Source organism: Carettochelys insculpta, chromosome 18 (genome assembly GCF_033958435.1).
Source record: "Carettochelys insculpta isolate YL-2023 chromosome 18, ASM3395843v1, whole genome shotgun sequence".
Classification (NCBI taxonomy): Eukaryota; Metazoa; Chordata; order Testudines; family Carettochelyidae; genus Carettochelys; species Carettochelys insculpta.
This window is the reverse complement of record NC_134154.1, coordinates 25,026,234-25,049,845: the sequence shown is the minus strand read 5'-3', so window position 1 is coordinate 25,049,845 and position 23,612 is coordinate 25,026,234. Positions and strand designations below refer to the sequence as shown.

At 48.6% G+C, this 23,612-nt stretch overlaps 1 protein-coding gene and 1 long non-coding RNA gene across 6 annotated transcripts in view; one reads left to right on the top strand and one right to left on the bottom strand.

The window, feature by feature from the left end:
- The window catches only part of PITPNM2 (phosphatidylinositol transfer protein membrane associated 2), a 230,574-nt gene that overhangs the window by 35,642 nt on the left and 171,320 nt on the right, over positions 1-23,612 (bottom strand). For all 5 annotated transcript variants that reach the window (XM_075012768.1, XM_075012770.1, XM_075012769.1 and 2 more), the window contains exons 9-14: positions 18,229-18,330; positions 17,039-17,109; positions 6,608-6,852; positions 5,899-6,088; positions 4,853-4,972; positions 3,274-3,485 (exon numbers count right to left, since the gene is read on the bottom strand). In XM_075012768.1, coding sequence (XP_074868869.1) covers positions 3,274-3,485; positions 4,853-4,972; positions 5,899-6,088; positions 6,608-6,852; positions 17,039-17,109; positions 18,229-18,330 — 940 coding nt within the window. The remainder of the gene's footprint in view (positions 1-3,273; positions 3,486-4,852; positions 4,973-5,898; positions 6,089-6,607; positions 6,853-17,038; positions 17,110-18,228; positions 18,331-23,612) is intronic.
- Positions 15-5,225, top strand: LOC142022682 (uncharacterized). Its single transcript, XR_012648021.1, has 3 exons — positions 15-259; positions 3,319-3,476; positions 5,033-5,225. It is a non-coding gene; the product is annotated as an uncharacterized LOC142022682 (long non-coding RNA).

Sequence of the window (23,612 nt, the reverse complement as noted above, 5' to 3'; positions counted from 1 at the left end):
TCGCACTGCTAGAATGCATGATGTTAGTGTGCGTGTGCAAAAGAACAATCCTCTGGCAAAATTAGAATAGTTTTAGCTGTCAGGGCTGCAGCGCATTAGTCTTATCATAGAGTCATAGGATTGGAAGAGACTTCAGGAGGTCATCAAGTCCAACAGCCTGCTGAAAACAGGACCAGTCCCAACTAAATCATCCCAACCAGGGCTTTGTCAAACCAGGACTTGAAGACCTCGAGGGAAGAAGACTCTACCACCCCTCTAGGTAACCCATTCCAAAATCTTTCCCACTCTCCTAGTGAAATATCTATACCTAAGATAACTAGATAAGCAACAAGTTCACTCTCATAAAGAACCAGTCCACTAAGAGCTTGATTCAAATGAACCAAGAACGTAACAGGCAGATGTAAGTCATGGCATATTATGGCAGGAATGGATTTTCTAGATGGGTTCCAATTTCTGTTCCATTCCAAGCACTTTCCCTCAGCCTCCCTCAGGGTGGTTGTGGGAGAGAACACACAAACTCTATCTAATAAGCTGCTCGGTAGTTTTTCCTCATTCTAGCAGACATGCAAGAGCCCTTTAGGGAATCAAAGGAAATGAACTCTGAGGGGGAACCAGAATCCATCACGCCTCAAGTAATCCACATGGTTCTGTTCTCCCTTTAGAAAGCAACAGCTGCATTCATTGGACAGGATCGAATTGGGTTTAGTAGTAAGTCAACTAATTGACAAAAATATAAAAACAACACAAGCAGAAATACTGTAGCTGAATTTCCAAATAACAGTGTGGTCGTCTCACCAGACGATGGCTTTGCTGGGCATTGTCCCAAAGAAGCGGATAAGCCTAACACACGAATGAAAATTAATCTGTCTTTGGCATGTGTTGGAGTCTGATCTGGGCACTGATGGAAAGATCACCATATGCCAGGCTGCTTGAATGACATACATTTGCTGTGCTCATTAGGAAAACTTGGGTCTCTCTCCTGCCAATGTCTCTGCACTAAGTCATGTAACCATGTTACATCATGCCTTGGTTTTCATAACGAAAACTGATACCAGTGATAAAGTTATGCAGCAATAGGAGATTGTACTTGTTATCCTGATGTTCCGTAATCAACCACCAGAAGCAGAGTGTAAACAGGTTAGCTCAATAATGTAACTTGCTGTACCCCCAAACTGCACTCAGAGAGGGGTACACACAATGTGCTGTCAGTATCCCTACCCAAAAAAAAGAAAACCAAAAACAAACCACCAGGAAGCTGTTTGCCAGATGCCAAATATGGCTATCTTCCTTAGGTCAGTCCAGGATACATCCCCCACACTTTCTAGAGCAAGCAAGGAGAAGAAAGCAATACATTTTGGTTTGGTTGGCATTTGCCTGTCTCATACAGGAGGCTGCCCCAATAAGTTATGACAAGACACTGATTGCCTTTCATTAGCCTGCTGGAAAGAACTTACTGGTTTTCCTAACTGCAGCTGTCTTTTATAATACAGCAGCTCCATGCTGCACTGCCGTTCACTTTCACAGCTGCTTCTTTTACTGAAAAGCTCAAAGGTGTTGAGTCCAAGCCCCCAAGTTGGAATGGAAAGAGGACCCTGCCTGGAGTAGGAAAATGAGGCTAGGAGTTGCTTATAGGTGTCATTATTTGTCACCTGATGAAAGGGAAGGATCAACAGAAAATTTCTAGAACTATCCCAGTTCCACAAGCAAATGGAAATGCAGCAATCAAGATACCAGGTCCTGCTTCAAAGATGCACTCCTTGGACAATACCTAAATGGTAACAGGAGCTTCCTCTGTTATTAACTGAATTACTCTCCATATATAGTAAAATTCCTTTAATCCAGTATGTTCAGAATCAGACAGGTACTGGATTACCAAATTTTCTAGACTACTGGACATCACCATAATCCCCATGCCCTAGTTCAACCCCCAACATTGGAGTTTACCACTCCTGCGCATCCCCAGCTTCTTCTCTGCCCTGTGCTCCTGCAGCTTCTTCAACACTCCCGCGCTTCTCGCGTTCTTCACCCCCCCATGCTCCTGCAGCTTCTGCACCACCACGCCTCTCCAGCTCCCCCAACCCACACTTCTCAGCTTCTTCAACCCCGTGCTCCTGCAGCTTCACCTCCCCTGCACACCCCAGCTCCAACCCCTGCATGCCTGGCCCAACTCCACCCCCCGGTCCCCATGCAGCCCTACCCCACCTCAGGCTTAACTCCTCAGCCCCCCATCCCATGGCCCCAACCCACCACCCAAGCACTCCGACTTACATAAATTTCAAAGTCTCTGTATCTCGGGGGATGCCAGACCATCAGGATTTCCAGACCATCAGAGGCCGAATGAAAGTAATTTTACTGTATTGAGCAATTGTCTGGAGAACTATTAAAATAGTTCAGTATTATGCTATTTAAGGGCCTCAATATAGAAGAAGAAACTGAACCAACTTCTGGTGTAACTGAAAGGCTCCATCTCAGTGAGGGGTACACATGGATGTGCAGGCCAGAGGCAGCTTTGGCTCTTTTGATTCCCCCCCAGACCCTGCACCCCCTCCTATGCCCTCCTCCAAGTCAGAATCCTCTCCTGTACTGATACTGCTTCCCGGCTCATGCACCCCAATTCCCAGGCCCCAGGTCACAACCCTCTCCTTCACCCAAACTCCCTCCCAGTCCCCACATCCTCTCTCCCTACCCTGAGCTCCCTTCTGCACTCAGCCTCCATCCCTGACCTTGCACCTCCTCCAATAATATCATGGAAGAGTGCAGCCCTTGACCAGTTATCAAATTCTTGGACTGCCCACCTCAACTTAGAGTATCCCAAACCCTGTGCCTGGGAGCAAGGGACTACTGCCTAGACTTGTGACTCCAGAATGGTAGCAAAGGGCCCTATGTCCTTGGGAAGGACACGGGGTTACTGTTCAGACCCACAGAGCCCTGTACTTAAGGATGCTCCATTTGGCTGCAGGTAACATGGCAAAAAAAAACAACCACCAACCTCACGCTACTCTTATGCGGCTATTTCCCCTCCACTGTAACGTGGGGACAGCACAGCAGCAGGTCATGGTTCATTTTGTCCTCAAGATTGCATGGTGCAACACAACGCTGCTGGTAATTCCTCTGTGAAGCCCACACTCACCCATGGAATCAGAACACATCTGATTTCTTTAACACCCTTCCTCGGCTTCACCATCCCAGGGTTACAAAACAACATTAAAACGGCACACAGGTCCCGCCCCCACCCCCAGGCATTCCTGACTCACTGTTCCTTGGAAACCTTACCTTGAAAGGAATGCCTGATGTTGCTTTATGGTATCCATTTCGTAGGTTGAGGAATCACTCCTTTTCCGGGGCAGCTGCTTCTTTGGATCCTCCCCATTGCTACGAGGAATATCAATGTTGCTTCTGCTGAGGTGTCGGCTGGCCTCCAGGTTGGAACCACTGGAACAGTAACTGTTGTTCACAATTATTCCAGGAGACAAGAGGTCAGTGTCCTAGGATTTGAAGTACACACACATATGCATCAGGTGCAGCCACATTAGACACTCCCTCCTCCGTCAACCCCACTGCCTCCCCATTTCTTCCAGTTCAAATCCACCTCAGCTCTCAACCTCCTAACACACCTTCCCTAGCTAGGTGCCCTCCTGACGTTTTCCTACTTTACTTACCTCACACAACCAAAAGTTTAAACAGGACACTAACAACTTTGGAGCTTTCCTGTGGGAAAGTAGGGCCTAGGGTAACCTCTCCCAGTGCCCAAGCAGCAAGGCCCTGGATAACCCACCCCCACACACAGCAGGCTGGCTCCCCTGCTGCACCCCCACCCCGCCTCCTCAACCCTTCTCTGACCACGTGGGCAGGGGATGACCTGGGGCAGGACAGGGCAGCAGCAGCAGGAGGTCCCTCTCTGTGGTTCTCCCCCCCACTCAAGGCAAGGCATGAGCAGTAGGCTGCTCCACACTGCTGCATCCTCCAGGCCACTGAGCACTGTTTCTCCAAGGGTGCGGGGGAGCAGAGGCCACTTCCCACTGCCACAGAGCAGTGGGGTTCACTGAGCCAGGAGGGTGCAGCAGAGTGGTCCAGGCTGCCGCTTGTGCCACCCGCATGGTGAGTGTCGGGCCAAAGGGAGATGACCCCTTGTAGCTGCTGCCACTGCCTTCTACTCCAGATAATCCTTCCCCCCACAGAACAGCTGGGGCCACTGCACAGGCCCCAAAAGTGCAGGGTCTTGGGCAGCTGTCCCACTTCGTCCTATGGACGGGACAGCTCTGAACAACCTGAATCTTCACTCGTGCTGTCAGGGAGAATAGGGTTTGAGGATCCTAGGCAAATTACTCAGGATTTTGAACGAGTAATGAACTTTCACTTGACACATGAGCTAAAAAGCCTGGTTTCACATGGGATTTCTTGTATTCAAGCCTGAAGCCAAATAGCATTTCTACAGCTACTAGGCTAGTGTACCATACAGAACAATACAACACAGCAGGATTGGGCAAAGCCGAGCCCAACAGTGGTTACAAGAAGCATGCGCCCACAGTGTGCCCATGCCCTCCCTGAGACTGGAAAATGGAGCTTTGTTCTTTCCGATGGCAGGCCTAAGGAAATTGGAAACAGCCTGTTTTTAAGAAGGTATTCTTATGCTTTGACAAGTGGGTGGCAGAGGTGACTACAGCTGATATCAGGGCATCACTATCAGAGTCCCAACCAGTCCTCCATAGCGCCCATGCCCAGGCATAGTGGGGTGACTGCAGGTAGAACAGGGAAAGGTTAAAGGTGGAACTATCCCTTCTGCCTGGAGCTAGACAGGGAAGTTCTACAGCTAACAGCATTATCGTGAGTGGTTCCTGGTAGGCTGCATTACCTGCACGCTCACTACACTCCCTCGTCGGCTGCTGTTTTGGCTCTCAGACACAGTTTGATTGCTGTAACATAAGGCATCGAATCCCAGGATTCCTCCTACGCAGTCCCCTACCAAACACACCTGAAAGAGCAACCAGAGGCAGGAGCAACCCAAACAATCTCCCTCACTTTGAATTCACAGAAACACTAGGCGAAGGACTAAAGCATCTAAACCCAGGAAACGGGGACCATGATATCCTTCACATATTTATCAGCATCACCACTTAATCAGATGTCTGTCTAGGGGCTCTCACTACCCCAAGCAGTTACGGAATTATGGGCCAGCATATCTCAGGTGAGTTCGTCTCTACCAAGCTGTTAGCGACCCTAGAAGGTTTCCGGCATTTCTGGCTTGAGGAGGGATCTAAGATAATGTTTTCCCACATGGGAGGTTGTGAAATGTTGGGGAGAGACAGAAGCACCTGTGATACATGGTGAAGTGACAATCCAGTGGATAGAGAACCACCCTGGGTTTCAGGAGGCACAGATTTAAGTCACTTCTCACAAAATGCCTGTGCAACCGTAGGCAACTCACTTAGCCCCTCCACACCTCAGTTTCCCATCTGTAACACAGAGATAATAGCACTGGCCTACCTCTGGGGTGTTATGAGGACAGACAAATTAAAGATTAAGAGGATCTCCAATATTACAGTAATGGGGGCTAGATGAGTACTTAAAAGAGAGAAAGCGCATTTCTGACATCTCATTTGGACTGGTGCCTCACACCTCTGGGGAATTTTGTTTAAACAACATGTTTTTATACCTAAACTTCTTTGCTCTAATTTGCATTTTCTCCTTTTAAAAGTCAGTCTCCAATAAGAAGTGTAAAATCAGGGGAAATCTCTTTCTTAAGAACAAAGCAAAACACCCAGGAAAACACGTTCATATACTAGCCTAGCATTCTCAGTTTTCCCAACTCTTCCAAGAGATTAATAAAAACAGAGATTCAGAGGAAAATGGCTTTGCTTGCTCTTCATTTTATTGTTACTAAAACAGCAGTGTACTCACCTGGCCAGTAAATGATGTGCCTTCTGGTGATTTAATGAACTCGCTGTAAGCCTGATTGGCTCTCAAAATCACCGTGGCTACTGCCTCCTGATACTGTGGGGATGACGTTGCTAACAGAGGAAGTGCAGCGAGTGGAATGTGATCCTGACTATTGGAGAGGCACCCTTCATCATAACTGTAAGGGCTGAGGCTGAATATCAGGAGAGGAGAGGAAAGAGACAGAGGCTTGCATTATGAATTCACCATTTGCAGCCAGCGCAATCAGTTTCAGGTCATAATAAAACAATCTCTCAACGTACAAAAGCAGCATGTTCTCTTGTTGGTACAAATTCCCTAGAGCTGGGGAAAATGCAGTTATTTGCCCCCTTAAACCTAAACCCTCAGAGAACACATACAGTCTGAAGGACCCTTAGACAATAACTCTTTAAATTCAAGTTTAAGTACTTATTTGATGAGTTTGAATAAATCAATTGCAAAACTCGTACTGCATTGCTATTGTATTCGTTATTGCCATGTATGAAATTGTGATTGGAAGGCTTCATAGTTAATTAATAAAGTGCCCTCTCAAAGTGCGTGGTAGCGCTCATCAACATTATGCACCCTCATCAAGGACAGAGCATACCCCACAGTGCTGATTAGAGATGCACTATAACAAAGAGTAAAATTTTACAAATGTACTCCTCTCCAAGATAAAGAAACACTAACTTACTTGGATACCAGTGAAAAGGCTTCTGAGCAGATGGCTGGGCAAGGAACTAGCTTGATTACAATGTGTCCAAGAGCAGCTGGGTAATGCACCCTCATTACTGTGTCAAACACTGTTGTGATAGTATTGACATCTCCTTGTTTAGAATTCTGGTCACCACTTCCCGTGTCCAGGATGTTTCCACCATGAAGTACCAAGATTAGGACGTGAATTTTGCTTGGCTGCATTAATGGCTGCACAGATTCATCCTGAAAGAAAATGAAACACAATATCATGGAAGTACTTGTTCTCCTTAAGCCTTTGGTATTTGCCCACAAAACACTTATGTCTATTTAGCACCTTCTATTCCACAGCCCTTCCAGACCCATCTGCAGGAATTTCTGGGGACTGTATTTTTTTTTTTTAAATATACAGAAGTTTAAAACAGTCATGCAATGAGTGTGCATAAGAGAGGTTAATGAAAAAGCTGAGTGGAATAGTGATTGGTAAAATGATATAACGTACTAGAAGTGTATACAGTCATAGAGGTTTTACAGAAGTTACTTTCTGGGATCTTGTAATATCGTAAGTGAAAAACATTATTCAAAAATATTCCAGTTTTCTGAGGGGGGAGATCTGAGCCAAAGCTGCCTATTCCCTTTACACCCAGGTTCTCCACTCACCCCCTTGGAAGCTGCCCTCTCCATGCACAGCAAGTGCTATTCAGGAGTCACACAGCTTCCCTGCTCCAGACTATATTTAGAGACTTCTGGCAATGGAGTTTCTAGTTTGAATTCGCCGTGGATGGAATGCTGTGTAAGAGCTAAGTATTATTCATTAATATTATTAATCCCTATAACTTGCACTGCTGCTTACACCTTCATTCACTTCAACCTACAGTGTACGTAAAGTGGACTCTTACCTGGAAGCACATGACTACAAGCGTGGGAAGAACTGTTTTACCAGGTTAGTACTGCTTTTACGTTCAGTAACTAATATTTTATGTGCGTAGTTCTTCCCCATGTAGTTTTGACATGCTATGAATCACCTAGCACACACCATAAGGTTTATCAGGAGGAGCCTGTAGGCATCTCCCAGTCAAGTTCAATGTCTTCTGCTCATAAAGAGAAAGGAAAGATGCCCAAAAATCTGTCTAGTTTAGGGATGCAAAAAGGCTAGTTGGAGTCTTTAATCCAATCAAGCCCTAGAAAAGTATTTCAAGAAACATGTCTTGAAATCAAACTACTTTTGGATAACTAAGACTTGCTAAACTTTTAAACACAGTTCCTCCCCATAAGGAACAATTCATAAATTTTAGATTTACTCTGTGGCACCCTTACTATTTGTTTTCCACTTCATTTCTGCTTATGTTCCTTTGGTACAAAAACAGAGGATGGCTACAGTTACACCAGTGAGGTCTGCTGACAAATCCCCAGATTTATCAACAAAACTGGTGGAACGTCCATGTGCAAAATACATTTTGTCACAGTTTGTCAACAAAACTCAGCATGTTCGCTGGCAGCATTCTGCCTTTCAGCCATGAGGCATAACGCTGCTGTTGACAGATTCTGTCAGTAGAAAAGCTGTGTTGATACTCTCAGGGGCTGCCTCTTGACAAACAGGGCATCCAGAACAATGGGCAGCCCTGTCTGCTGTGCTTCCGGGTGCCTGTTTTGTTAAGAGAGCGGCTGGGCAGTCCAGCAGCTCTGTCGATAGAGCAGAGCACTCTCCCGTTTGGCTTCTCAGAACAGCAGGTTCACATCCAGCAGGGCTCAGATTTGTACCCATCTCTATAACCAAGTTGGAAAGTGATTTGCAAATAGGGTTCTAAACAGTACACTCACAGCTATTTCAGAATATGTTTACTGCTAAGCTAGTTCATCATTTGCTCTTTCAGCTGAGGGACTTTATGATTACCATTTACAAGCTTTGTAGTTTTTTTAAGGATGGTTAACATTCCATTGGTAAGTACCTTAGTGAGTGTAGCCTGAATTAAGGATGGTTAATATTATTAATTTGGATAGCATGGGTTGTTGGCTCACCAACTGAACTGATCAGAATACAATAACGTTCTTGTCCCATAATCTGGCTGCATAGAATATACATAGAACCTCTGGGGGTATGACAGGATACTGAGACAAAACAGTTTAAAACTTTATTAAAATATATGGACTAGAAATAAAAAAAATTAAGCGGTAAAATAAATCAGGGCTACAGCTATAATTTTTATTTTTTTCTATCCTTCTGTGAAATTCGCTTAATCTCAGTTATCATTTATCAGGATTTTCCAGATCTGAAGAAGAAGGTCTGTCCCATGAAAGCTCACCAACTAATAAAGAGAAGTTACTCATCATAGTAACGATGGTTCTTCGAGATGTGTCCCCATGGGTGCTCCACGATAGGTGTCGGGCTCGCCCCGGCGCTGCAGATCGGATCTTTCCAGCAGTTTCTGCCGGACCGCGCATGCACCGGCACGCGTCGCTCCCTTGTGCGCTCCCGGCCACGTGCGCGCTCCGGTCCCCGCCAGTTCCTTGACCACACACTAAACAGAGATCCGAAGCGGGGAGGATGGACGGGTGGTGGAGCACCCACGGGGACACATCTCAAAGAACCATCGTTACTATGGTGAGTAACTTCTCTTTCTTCCACAAGTGTCCCCGTGGGTGCTCCACGATAGGTGACTACCCAGCAGTAACCCAAGAAAGGAGGTAGGTAATCGGGTTATGTGCAGCTTGCCCCCGAAAGGACCGCTGTCGAGAGATGGGTATCCTCTTGGAATACCCTGTGTAGGGCATAATGCTTGGCGAAGGTGTCATAGGATGACCATGTCGCCGCTCTGCAGATGTCTTTTAGCACAATGCCCTTGAAAAAGGCTGTTGATGCCGCCACCACCCTGGTGGAGTGAGCCCTAGGCGGGGCCAGTAAAGGAGTCTTTCTAAGTTCGTAGCACATTTTTATACAGGATACGATGTGCTTCGAGATTCTCTGCGAAGAGAGACCTTCTCCTTTTGATCTGGGAGCGAGAGAGACTAGGAGTCTATCCGTTTTTCAGAAGGACTTAGTCCTGTCTATATAAAAAGCCAGCGCCCTCCTCACGTCCAGGTGTAGGCGCGCCTCTTTGTTGGAGTTATGAGGCTTTGGATAAAACGAGGGTAAGACTATAGGTTCGTTAATATGAAACTCTGAAGAAACTTTCGGAACAAAGGCTGGATGCAGCCGTAAGGTTACCGCTTCCTTCGAAAATACCGTGCAGGGTGGCATTGCCATAACTGCCGCGAGCTCGCTCACCCTGCGAGCTGACGTGATTGCAAGAAGGAAGGTCGTCTTTATCGTAAGGAGACGGAGGGAAACTGTGGCTAAGGGTTCAAACGGTGGTTCCGTTAGCGCGTTAAGCACCAGGTCCAAGCTCCACGAAGGTGGAAGCGGTTTCCAAGGGGGGTACAGGTTTACCAGCCCCTTCAGGAACCTGGTAACCATGGGATGGGCGAACACCATGGGCCCTTCCTCTTCGTGTCAGAAAGCCGATATAGCGGCAAGGTGGACCTTCAATGAGGATAGGGAGAGTCCGCCTCTTTTGAGGTCCAGTAAGTATTCTAATATTACAGGTATAGGCACAGCAAGGGGAGCTAATTGCTTGGTAGAACACCATGCAGTGAATCGAGTCCATTTCTGCTTGTAGGTCTTTTTGGTGGAAGTCCTTCTGCTACTTTCTAGGACTTGTTGCACACCCTCCGTACATGTGCTCTCTAAGGAGCTGAGCCATGGATTAACCATGCTTGCAGTCGCAGGCTTTGGGGGTGTGGGTGCACTATAGACCCCTGGGCTTGTGACAGCAGGTCCGGCGCCACCGTAAGGGGCATCGGTGGGCAGTCTGACATGCGCAGGAGTAAGGGGAACCATTGCTGTCGATCCCAAGTTGGGACTACTAGGATCATGCGGGCTCTCTCTCTCCTGGCTTTCTGCAAGACCTTGTGGATTAGCACTGTGGGAGGAAATGCGTAGAGCAGGGGGCCCTTCCACGAGATCACGAATGCGTCCTCCAGGGACCCCCGTCCCAGTCCTGCCCTGGAGCAGTATTGTGGGCACTTCTTGTTGCGATGAGTGGCAAACAGGTCTATCTGGGGAAACCCCCATGCATGAAAAATTGGCCGTAGCAGATCGGAACGGATCTGCCACTCGTGTGTGAGTGCGAAGTGCCTGCGCAACTGGTCTGCCTGCACGTTGGGAGCGCCTGGTAAATATGAGGCTTTCAAAGTTATATTGTTGGCGATGCACCAGTTCCACAGGCGGACTGCTTCCGCACATAAAGGCACGGGATCGAGCTCCTCCTTGCCGATTTATATAAAACATGGTGGAGGTATTGTCTGTATTGATCCCAACTACTTTGCCTTGTATATGGTCTCGAAAGTGTTTGCAGGCGTTGAACACTGCTCTGAGCTCCAGTATATTTATGTGCAGCGACTGTTCCGTAGGGGACCACAGTCCCTGCGTCACCTTTTCGCCCATGTGTGCTCCCCACCCTATGTGGGAGGCGTCGGTGGTGAGAAAGATAGATATTTGTGGTTGATGAAAGGGTACCCCTGTTAGCATGTTCTTGGGGTTCACCCACCATTGCAGGGATCTGCGCACCTCTGTCGTGGGCGACACCACCCTGTGGACGGTGTGTGCTGCCAGTTTGTAGATGGTCACCAGCCAGTGCTGCATGCTGCGCATATGCAATCTGGCTTTCTGTACTACGAATGTTGCTGCTGCCATATGGCCTAGCAGCTGTAAGCACGTTAGAACCGGCACCGTGGGGCTGAAGGTGATGACTTGTACGAGGGAACCAATGGCGCGAAAGCGGGCATCTGGTAGATAAACCCTTGCTGTGATGGAGTTTATACGTGCCCCTATGAACTCCATGTCCTGTGTGGGGTCGATCTTTGACTTCGCCAGGTTGATGACCAGGCCCAGCGAAGAGAACGTGCGTGCTGTAACGCGTATCATGCATAGTACCTCTTCCTTCGAGGCCCCTTTCAGTAGGCAGTCGTCCAGATATGGGAATATAAACACCCCCTGTCTGTGCAGGTAGGCTGACACCACTGCCAGGGTCTTGGTAAATACTCTGGGGGCCGAGGAGAGGCCGAACGGCAGAACCTTGTATTGGAAATGTTCTTTGCTGACCATAAACCGGAGAACACGTCTGTGAGCCGGGTGGATTGTTATATGGAAATACGCGTCTTGTAAGTCGAGGGCTGCGAACCAATCTCCATCGTCCAGTGCCGTAAGTATAGAGGCGACTGTGATCATCCAAAAGCATTGTTTGCGCAAGTACCGATTGAGGCCTCGAAGATCTAGGATGGGCCTCCAGCCTCCTGTTTTTTTCTCTGTAAGGAAGTATCTTGAATAGAACCCTTTCCCTTGGAGTTGCTCCGGCACTCTTTCCACTGCCCCTATAAGCATAAGATGGTCCACCTCCTGCTTGAGTCTTGCTTCGTGGGAGGCGTCCTTTAGATGGGCCCTGGGTGGAGGTCGTGGCGGTGGGAGCGACTGGAAGGGGATCGTGTAACCCGTGGCTATGATCTCCAGTACCCATTTGTCTGTGGTGATCTTTTGCCACTGGGCGTAGAATGGTTGGAGGTGATGATGGAACATTAGCTTTGGATGACATTGCGCGATGGTAGTGATAGTGCAGCCCTCGATCTGTCCGTCAAACTTGTTGCCTTTGGCCCTGCCCCGAGGAGGCATGGCTCTGTTGGGAACGTCACCTGGGAGTTCTGTACTGTTGGTGCTGTTGATGCCACCCTTGCTCGTAGCCCCTTTGGTAGTGAGCACGCTGGGGTTGATACGGGTATCGTCTTTGCTGAGGGTAATACTTTTTCTTCCTGTATGGAGGGGTATAAATCCCCAAGGTTCTGAGAGTAGCCCTTGAGTCCTTACTGGAATGAAGGACCGAATCAGTTGATTCAGCAAACAACTTCTGTGTGTCAAAGGGGAGATCAACGATCTTCGCCTGCAGATCCCTCGGGATACCCGATGTCTGAAGCCAGGATTCCCTGCGCATAACCACTGCCATAGCCGTTGAGCGTGCCGCCGTATCTGCTACATCCAGGGCGATCTGAACTCCTGTCCTTGAGGCTGCGTAGCCTTGCTGCACGATGGCCTTCAGCACCAGCTTCTTATCCTCTGGAAGCGAGTCCATGAGGGAAGTCAGCCTGGAGTAATTGTCAAAGTTATGGTTCGCTAGATGTGCTGCATAATTTGCCATTCTCAACAGTAGGGTAGAGGAGGAGTAGACCTTTCTGCCGAATAACTCTAGCTTCTTGGCATCTTTGTCCGTTTCCCCTGTCTTGTACTGAGAAGTTTTCAACCTCTGTTGAGACGATTCCACCACCAGAGAATTTGGTTGTGGGTGACTGAACAGGAACTCCATGCCCTTCGCCGGGACGAAGTATTTCTTATCCGCTCTCTTGTTTATAGGCGGAGCGGACGCAGGGATCTGCCATATCGTGGTAGCGGACTCCATAATTGCTTTGTCAAGCGGAATAGCTATTTTGGAAGAGGCCGGAGGTCTCAGGTTTTTGAGGAGCTTATGGTGCTTCTCCTGCACCTCTGCTGTTTGGATGCCTTGCATAAAGGCCACCCTTTTAAACAGCTCTTGGAACTGTTTGTGATCGTCCAGGGGGTGGACGTTGCCTGATGCCGTAGCCTCGTCGGGGGAGGATAGAGAGGAACCACTAGGGTAACCCTGTCTGGATCCCTCTGGGTCCTGTTGACGGTGATACATCTTCTTGCTGGAGGCTTGCGAGAGGAAATCTCGGGGTTCCAGAATCAACTCCCCCTGAGATATTTGCGTTTCCGTCCCCGTCCGCGATTGCCCTCAGGGATAGTGAACCGTCTGAGGGGACCTGTCCCTGGGGGTATGCCTATGGTGTCTATGCCCCGCATGATAGGGGCGACCATGGCAACATGGGCACGGTTCCTGGGATGGAGACCTGGACCACTCTCGAGGCGCATACCCCCGGCGTCTGGGGGAGCAAGATCGCCTGGGTGATTGAGACAATGGTGAGACTGATTTGTGATAGTACTCCAGGGGGTAAAATCCCAGAAAGGGCGAGGGTGGCCCGAGCCATGGTGAGGCTGGCTGGAGGAACAGGGAGGGAGGCTCAGGGTAGACTGGGGCAGACCCCTGCCTCCTTGTTGGAGTTCGCAGCATAAGGGGAGGGCTTAGAGAGAGCAGCCCTGCCTGGAGAAGGGCTGCAGTGCCGGGTTTTCTCTGCTGCCTTTCCCCTCCCCTGTGGGGCTGACTCCGCCCCTTTCCACGCCAGGGGTCTCGGCCCCGCTGTCGGTGCCACGCGGGTGGTCTCCCCCGGCGCCTGCAAGCCGCGTGCCTGCAAGCTCTGCACCGTCGGCGCCCCGGGGGTCTGTGCCGCTAGCTGCGGTGCCACCGGTTCCGGCGCTTGCCTGGCCGCCGCTCTGCCCGCGGTGCGGGCCGGCTGTTTGATTATCGGAGGCTCAGCCTCTGCCACGTGCGCTTCCGCGCCGCCGCCGCTCATCTGTGATTGCAGCTGGGGGCTATGTGCTGCACCTGTCCCGCTCAGTGTGGCTGCTGGCAGGGATCGGGTTGTCGAGAGTTTCCTCCGTTTTTGCACTGATGGGGTGAGGGAAGCCTCCTTCCTTTTATGGGCCCCTGCGGGTCCCTCTTGTTGGGGCCGCTCCGGCACATCTGGCTGGAGGGCCTTGTCAAAGAGCAGCATTTTTAGCCGCATTTCTCTGTCCTTCCTTGCTCTAGCCGTGAGCTTTGCGCAGAAGGAGCATTTTTGGGTGACGTGAGATTCCCCCAGGTACCTAATACACTGACTGTGCCCATCGGAGGCCGGCATAGCTTCGCGGCATGACTCACACTTCTTGAATCCTGAAGAGGACATTGCGGTGAGTCTTTGAGTTGTTAATAGGGTACTTAGCACCTTCTCTGTGCTTGTTCCCCTCTCGGACCCAGCCTGCCGCGGCAGGAGGCCTAATGGCCTTATGTCCCCAGGCCTCCGCTGCTCCTCTTGTTACTAAGGCTTTTATATACTTTTTTTTTTTTTGCAATAAGAAAAATAACAAGCTAACTTAAAGACTGAAAGACTGAAAAGAAACTCTACAAACACTTAAAACATTAAATACGCTGACTCTGGCTGTGGCCTGAGCAGATTCCGTCTGCAGCCGATGGCGGTTAAGAAGGAACTGGCGGGGACCGGATCGCGCACGTGGCCGGGAGCGTGCAAGGGAGCGGCGCGCGCCGGCGCATGTGCGGTACGGCAGAAACTGCTGGAAAGATCCGATCTGCGGCGCCGGGGCGAGCCCGACACCTATTGTGGAGCACCCACGGGGACACTCGAGGAAGAACTTACATTGTTAATCTTTAAAGTTCTACAGGACTGCTTTCCTGTTTTGTGAAGGTACAAACTAACATGGCTACTTCTCTGAGCTATAGTATTATTAGTCTAAGATACATATGTTATTATTTGTATAAGCAGTTGTTAATATACACACACCTGTTCTTGAAAACCTGATGATAAGAGACAAAGGATGAACCTTGCCTCTGGTACGCCACAACACTTCAGGTCCACGTCTCTAAGCTCTTGACTGGGACGTGCAGAAGCAAAAGTTAAGAGCTTATTGGGGCTAAACTTAGTTTACTTGACCGACTTAAATCTAAATTAAATTAAGAGACTATTAGAAAGACAAAGTTTAGAGACTAATTCCTAATTCCTCCTGCTTTTCTTACTCCTTTCTTCTTCTTTGCTATAACTTCTCCCTCTCCGATCTATTAAAAGTTCCAGGCACCCTGTTTTACATGCTTAGGTGCTTGGGGCCTCTTCTATGCCCAAATTTAACTCTCTCATCCCCAAATTATCAGGGGTACACTTCATAGGCTGGACACATGTTTGTATGTATTGATGATAGGTATACACATATGAATAATATTAGGTCATTCTCACCTACATTATTTCTGTTATTTCTGGTTTTCTTGTGGTGTACTCATTACATTTCAGGGTATTCTTGGAAGCCCCCCACTCCATATACTATGAAAAGTTGTTTTATTTTATCACCATCTTTTCAGGCCTGGGATATATTCAAGCTGCCTTGCTATCTGGGTGAAAGGTCCCAGACATATGTATGTTGAGGCCAGGTCTACGCTACAAAAGATATGCAATTCCAGCTACAAGAACTGCATAGCTGGAGTCAAGGTACTCTAAACTGAATTTCTGGTGTGGCCCCACTATGGGAGGTCCACAGAAGAACCTCTCCTGTTGACCCTTCCTTACTCCTTACTATTGCAAGGAATATTGGAGTTGACCGGAGTGCCCTCAAGGTTTGATTTAGCGCATCTGTACTAGATGTGCTAAATCAAACCCCAGAAGACTGAACTCCTGAGCATGGCTCTTCCTCTAAGTACAGAGATATCTGATCTAGGTGAAAGGTCCCAGACAGATATACTAACTTTGCCTTAGTAACAGAGAGGGAGCCGTGCTAGTCTATATACTATCAAAACAAAAAAGCAGTCAAATAGCACTTTAAAGACTAACAAAATAATTTATTAAGTAAGCTTTCATGGGACAGACCCACTTCTTCAGACCATAGCCATACCATATTGAGTCTGTTCTGGTATGGCTATGGTCTGAAGAAGTGGGTCTCTCCCACGAAAGCTCACCTGATAAATTATTTTGTTGGTCTTTAAAGTGCTACTTGACTGCTTTTTTGTTTTAACTTTGCCTTAGCTTAACATACATGATAGGGCTTGTAGGTCCCTTGTGTTACAGCCAAATTACTTTCATATAAGCCTCTCACCTGCTATACTAAAACAATTAATTAAACCATGAGAAAATAAATATATATGCAAGCAAGCAGGTTAACCATATAAGCTACAGCTGTGGTTGACAACCTGAAGTCTGCAGGCTATGTGTAGCCCACTGGGGCTCCGCCTGTGGACCCCCAGTTGCCCCCCACTCCCACATACCTGGGCACCAGAACCCCACACTTCCTATGCCCCCGCGCCGCAGCACTTTCAGGGGAGCCATGAATCACCAGATTCAGGCTCCATCCCTGCTTCTCCCCATCCTCCCCTCCCCAGTGAATCAGCTGTTTGCAGCATTCCAGCTCTGGGGGGAACGGGAAGAGCAGGGATGGAGCACGAATCAGGTGATTCATAGACTCAAAGTGCTGGGAGGGAGGGGAAGGAGCAGGTAAGTGCATGGCTCTGGTACCCCATGCATGACATGCACATGCTGGGGAGGACAGACAATGGATCTGTGGGCTGCAGGCTGCCGAGGCCCAATGAAATGAAGGAGGGCCACTCATGCTGAACACAGAGATACCACTAGAGACAGACAAAAAACATCAGCAGCAATGAAGTGCACTATTGACTCCATTACTTCACATTCTCTAAACAAAAAGGGGTGTTTAATTTGATGCAATCTAAGCGCTTACCTCTATGATGCTCAGCCTTTCCACGCTGGAACCAACATGGTATTCCGCTGAGGTTTCATGATACAAGTCACCTGGAATTAAAGAGGTTTCTATTGTAAACACATCTCGACTCCATTCTATACAGCAGTGGTATAAATGATAGCATTATCAGCTATGGTCGTGAGTTGCAACTTTTTCATATCAGGATCCCCTCCTAACTAGCTAGATTCCCTCTCCCATTTAGCAGTTGGGAAAAGATGTGGATGTGTGAGCCTAACACTTTTTGGTCATCTCCCGAGCTGAGAACCCATGAGCTACACCATCAGTAAAAAGCTCTAGTAGCTCTTTCTTTTTTAACATGGAGGGTTTGCTAAAGAACATCCAGCTGTTAGTGGAGGACAGAGCTCATATTTAACAAAAGGGACTCAATTCAGATTTGCCATGCGCATGCTGAAGCCCAGTGAAGAAAATGGAACTGCTAATTGTAAACAGTCTGAACTTGGCCAGACATCTCTTCATCAAGGAGATATCTGTACTACATCTCAAGTAATTAAAGAGCTACAGTGGGAGATACCCTGGGAAGAGCACAAGAAGTGGCACAATCAGTGGCACAAGAAGAGGCTGTCTGGACTCTGACAAGGGAATGAGAATTGCCCTGCTCTTGCATGCTTGGAGTCACTTGACTCAAAGTTTGAGTGTAATCTTCACCTCACTCATATCACTGAACGAATCAGTCTAACTTGATGAGTCAATTTCCTTACAGCATTTCAAAAAGGTTTAGAGACAGGAGGATATTACCAGATTGTGAGGAGACAGGTGAGAAGGCTAAACCTTCTTGTAACAGAAACCCCAGTCGTATGGGAGGGAGCAAGGAGGATTAAAGAGTAAAAAGTCAGAGGAATGTATGGATAATTTAAGATGCACCTGAACATTTAATAATATTATCAGATAATTCCTTTTCTTATAGTATGAAATCAAACTGAAATGGAGTGTAAGAGAGAGTCTGAGAGATAAGATATTCCTGTTCCTAACACCTGCTTGGACACTGACACTCTCTGAGACCTTGGGCAAGTCACTTCTCCTTGCTTCTGTTTCTCCATCTGTAAAATGGGGGTAACAGATTTCATCATCTTTACAGGCTGGTCACGAAGGTTAAATTAAGTGACTGTAAAAATGCTAAGTATAATATTAAGTAAAAAGAAATAAATTACCCTGGACATCGCATTCAGGGCTTTCAATTTTATCCATGAGATCATTTGAACTCCATTTGGTGATTTCTTTTGGGAACATCTCTTCATTATCAGACAAGTCCTCTTTAAAGACAGAAAATATATGTTTATGATACACTTGTATATGTGTGTGAATACCTGTGCATGCATGCACACATGCTACATATATATCTATAAATCAAGGTATATTTTATTAATTCTGTGTAATCTCACTGCAATTTGAGGCAATTTACTGTTTACATATAGTGTTTGTATAATCTAGTAATAAAAAAAAGCATGTGCTGTCATTTGGATGTGGCAGTTGGCCCTGAAATCCAACATCCGTGCAGTCTCCCTCATGTAACCAATAGAATTATTGCATGCAAATTAGCAACAGAGGACAACTGGTGACTGGCTGAATTACCTCTGGTATCACAACGGTTTAAGACTCTTGGTATGGAATAGATACATGTTTTGCAGCTATATGACTCACACACATAATTTGTAAAGTCCAAATGACAGAAGATTTAAAAATTGGATGGTAACCGATCAAGAACCCCAATAATGACTGAACTTCTTGATATTCTCAACAAAGAGAGCTATCAATCCTTCCTGAAGCTGTCTCCCTCTGTTCACACTGGCCCAGTAGACTTTTAGGCTTCAGAGTAACACACACACACACGTCATAGAGATGGAAGGAATCTTGAGAGGTCTTTGAGTCCAGTCACCTGCATTCACAGCAGGACCTATCACCATCCCTGACTTTTTTTTTTTCCTAAATCTAACCTGCCTCAGACCCTTAGAAGGTCCCCTCAAGGATTGAGCTCACAACCATAGGTTTACAAGGCCAGTGCTCTAACCACTGTGCTATCCTACACCTAGAGTCTTATATGGACGCTGGTTCTCAGGATGGAGAGAGAAAAAACAATTTTTAAAGATAAAAGAAAAGCTGCCGAAGTTCATTAACAGAGTATACAAGTGCTTTGAAAGGTGTATAAATAGCCTTAAATTCTTGCTAACCACAGAATCCATGTTTTGGTGTTTTCCCGGTCACATCTTCTATCCTAAACTATACTGTAAACCCTGCCGTACTATTTTAAACATCCTCACTTATCTAACCCTCTGACTACAGACCTGTCTCCTTGCGTCCAAACTAAAACCTTGGATTCTCTCGCCGACATCTCCTTCTGGACACACAGCCACTGGCTTAAGCCCAACATGCCTAAAACAGAGCTCCCGATCTCCTCCTCTCCAGCAATTCTTGATATCTCCCTTCTCGCTCACTACAGACACCACCATCATCCTGTCCCTCACACTTCCACAATGGACACCATCTCCAACTCAGACTTCTCTCTAGGTCTTCCTATCCAGGACGTGCCTGAGTCTAGCCTTGTTTTTCCTGCATAACATCTCTAAGATGCAGTCTTGCTTATCCATCCACTCAAGCAATGCTCTCATGCGACCTTCCAACATCCTGCGTCTTGAATACTGCATCATCCTTCTGTCTGACTTGAAAAATGCCATCTTGCTCCCTCCCCACTCAGGCCCACCACCCACAGGGAGAGGCAAAGGGGGTGGTTGCCCTCGAACTCAGTGTTTCAGAGGGTCCAGAGCTTCAACCACCACACTACTTTCGTAGCAGTGGTGGCCAGAGCTGCAAGGCCCTTTAAAGTGCCGCAGCAGCAGTTGTGTGTGCGTGTGCGCCACAGTCCAGGCAGCGCTGAGGACTGAATGCCTTAGGCCTCACCCCCTCCAGTGCACAGAGCAAGACCCTCCTCTCACCCTGCCCCAGAGCCTGCTGCAGCTGTCAGCACCGCTGCCCCCATTGAGACTGCTGCTGCAGTCTTCTTTTCTTAACCAGTGTTTTCTTGACCCATTGTATTGACCACGTCTGCCTTGTCTTTGTATTCTTCCTCTGACTCTCCCTCATCTGTGACATCAGCCACAAACTCTGGTGTTCACTTTCAAGGCTCGATGACCTGTCCCCACGCAACCTGCCAGAAATCTCACTATCCAGATGTTGACTCTCACCTCCCATCAGCCCTTGATACCAGCCACTGTTGCACAGTATTTCAAGATTTTAACATGCACCTTTGTACTTTCTCCCACACCTCCATTCACACTTGGGAGGAACTCCCCATAAACAACCACAAAACTAACTCGCTGTCATCCACCTAAACTCTTTTTTGCTGTGATGCATATAAAAACAACCTGACAAAACCAGGCACTGCCCATCATGCTGATTGACAAGGACTCAATGGGTATGTCCAAATGGCCCAAGAAAAGCTCATGCCAGCAAGCCTCAGAGCCCAGGTCAGCTGGCTTGGTCTCCAAGGGCTCACATGGTGGGGCTAAAGACAGCAGTGTAGATGCCTGGGCTGCAGTCAAGGTTCCAAGACCCCTTCCCCTCATTGGGTTTCAGAGCCTGGGTGCCAACCTGAGCCTGAACATTTAGGGTGCATCTACACTAGCCCTGTGTTTCAAAATTAATTTCAAAAGGGGGCCCAATTTCGAAAGAGGCTGTGGAGTGTCCACATGCATAACAGCCTCTTTTGAAACTGCTGTTGGTGAAAAGGGGCATGAATTTTGAAACCGCTCTTCCCATCAGATTTCTGGCAGAGCAGCCCCTTTCAAAATTGAATTTCAAAATAGGGTATGTGTAGACGCTCCAGGCCATGATTTCCAAATAGTGGGTCATCCATGGCGGCAGCCTCAGGCCACTGCGCACCCAGCCCCAAAGGGCCTGCCGTCGCCTTGACCCGAAGGAGGCCACGGCGACCCACACTGCTGCCATCTGGGACCAGATGGTTGTCCTCTGGGAGTGGCTCAAGATGGAGCAGGAGGACAGGGCCCAGAGGAGGGAGGTCTGGGGTGAGGCAGCTGTGGCCCTCCGGTATCTTGCCCCCCAGCTCATCTCCCACCCTCCGTCCCTCCTCCCACCTCCACCCCTCAGTCTGTGTTCGAACTGACCGCTCTTAACCTGGCTAACTTCTCCCCAGCTGCCTGGCTCATCGCCAGTGCGGGCCAGGGAAGCCTGCCCCCCCTGCCCCTCCCAGCATCCCATCACTCCACACCCACCTCAACATCTGCTGCCCCTCCCAGCCCACCTGTCCCCCCTTGCCAGGGTGGTGCCCCCAGCCCTTCCCGAGCCTACTGCCCTGTCATCCCAGCCCCAACGGGGCCCCCGCACCCACCAAGGGTCTCTCCCTCCACCCCTGTGGAGGACGAGGCCTGTCCGTGACCATGGCCCTGTCTACAGAGGCGCACCCCCACCCCTTTGTGCATAGTTCTCCCTCGTTCACCCGAGCACCGTATCTATCTCCCAGTTATGATGATCCCACACCATTTTTTGTTCACGTGCAGTTCATTTACTTGTGTGTTGGTTAAATTATGTTAAGTAAACTGTTGTGTTGTGCACCCTGGTGTCCCATTGTGTGCACAGGCCGTGATGCAGGGTGGGTGAGTGGGGGTCTGTGATGACGGGTGGGTGTGGGCCGGAGGGTGCTGGGGGAGGGTCAGTGAGGCGCCCGGTCAAAGGCCTCCCAGACCCTAACCCCGTCCCTGTGTGCCTGGTGGCACAGAGCCACTGGCAGCTGCTTGTACTCGGGGCCACTGTCCGCAGCCCATCCCTGCCCAAAACGCTCATGCTTGCCCTCCACTATGTTGTGCAGAGCACCAACAGTCTGCAACCACGGTGGGTGCACTGGGCAGGCTTCCAAGGTTGAGGCATTGGAAGTGCCCCTACAGGCTCCTGAAGGCCAGCTCCACGGTATTACGGGCATGGCTGAGGTGGTAATTAAAAGCATCCTGGCTGGTGGCGGTGTGGCCTGTGTAAGGGCACATCAGCCAGGGCTGCAATGGGTATACCCCGTCAGCCATTATGCATGGTGGCATTGTGGTATGCCCCGTGCAGTGCTCCCGGGCAGGGACGGACATGCCCTCCTCCATGTGGTGCCCCAGTCAGGAGTTCTGTCATATCCAGGTGTCCTGGGCTCGCCCAGACCAGCCCACACAGATGTCCAGGGTGGCCAGATTCCACAGTGTGATCCCCACGCGTTTGTCAACCGGAAGTGCAGGCCGCACGTGGGTGTTCACATGCTGCAGGGCGGGCGTGAGCCACTGGCACAGTTCCATGAATGTCTGCCTCGACATTCAGAAGTTCTGGAGTCACCTTTTGTCATCCCACTGGCCCAGTACCAGCCTCGCCGCTGGGGTGGCTCCAGAGGTGCCATAAGGGACAGGGAACGGGGTGCGGCGGATGCCCCATGGCCAGGCCCTGCAGGACCCCAGTCGGGGGGTTCATGGGCTGCAGGGCTTCCACCATGGCCAGAATGACCATGACCATCTGGGCCCCAGCGTTGGTAGAGGTGTCAGCCTTGGCCAGCTGCTGGTGCTCCATGCGCAGCGACTTTCCCAGAGCACAGTCCCCGCAATGCTGTCTACTGCCCTGCGTGTGCAATGTGGGTGTGTTTGGGGGGAGCTGCTGGTTGTGGGACCTGGCAGGGCTTGTCAGCCATGTGACCTGTGCATGGTGTTTCCTGGCTTGTTCCTTCGAAAGGGCTCGTGTTGCTCTTTTGAAATAGAGGACCAGCACGGTGATCCGCTTTGTGTGTGTCAATGTGCTATTTTGAAATCTCTTGTTTCAATACAGATTTTCAAGGTTCCCCCTTTCGAGATTTCCACGTAGTGTAGACTCGGCCCCACACTGCTATTTTTAACCCCTCAAGTTCAAGTCAGGTGACACAGACTGAGATTCATGGACCAGTACATACTAGAAAAGATTTGCCAGAGCAGCTATATAGGCAACCTCTCCTAGAATATATGCAGTTAACACTGGCAAAAGAGTAGTATCACTTATAACCCTGAACAAAATAAGCTTTATAGGCAAAAGCATTTTTGCTAGTATAACTAAACCTATACTAGGGTTTTTCCAATAGAAAAATGTTTAAAAACCACACCCCATGCCAAGATTACTGCTCCAGCACAAGTTTCTCGTGTAGACCTGCCTAATGGTATCATTCTGTTCGCTAGATTCTAAGCACGTGAGCTGAAGAGGGAATGGTGCAATGGCTCCTCATTCCCAGACAAGTTCTTGAATGCAATGCTAAGCTCAATAAAGTGTGCTCTGATAGCATGGTGAAAGGCGCCTATACATTTTCCAGTGTTGAGACTTTGAAGCTGGAGCATATTAAATATTTGCTTCTCCTACACTGCTGAATGGGACTTAGTAAAAACCCACCAGCAAAATCTGCTCTATTAAAAGTATCATCATTCTCAAATGGAAATGTATGAAAAGACTACTGGATCTGCAGCGTACCAATTACTGTCCTATGAGATATCACCATTATTCAGTCGAGCACAGTTATCTGCAGAGATAGGTTTAATTA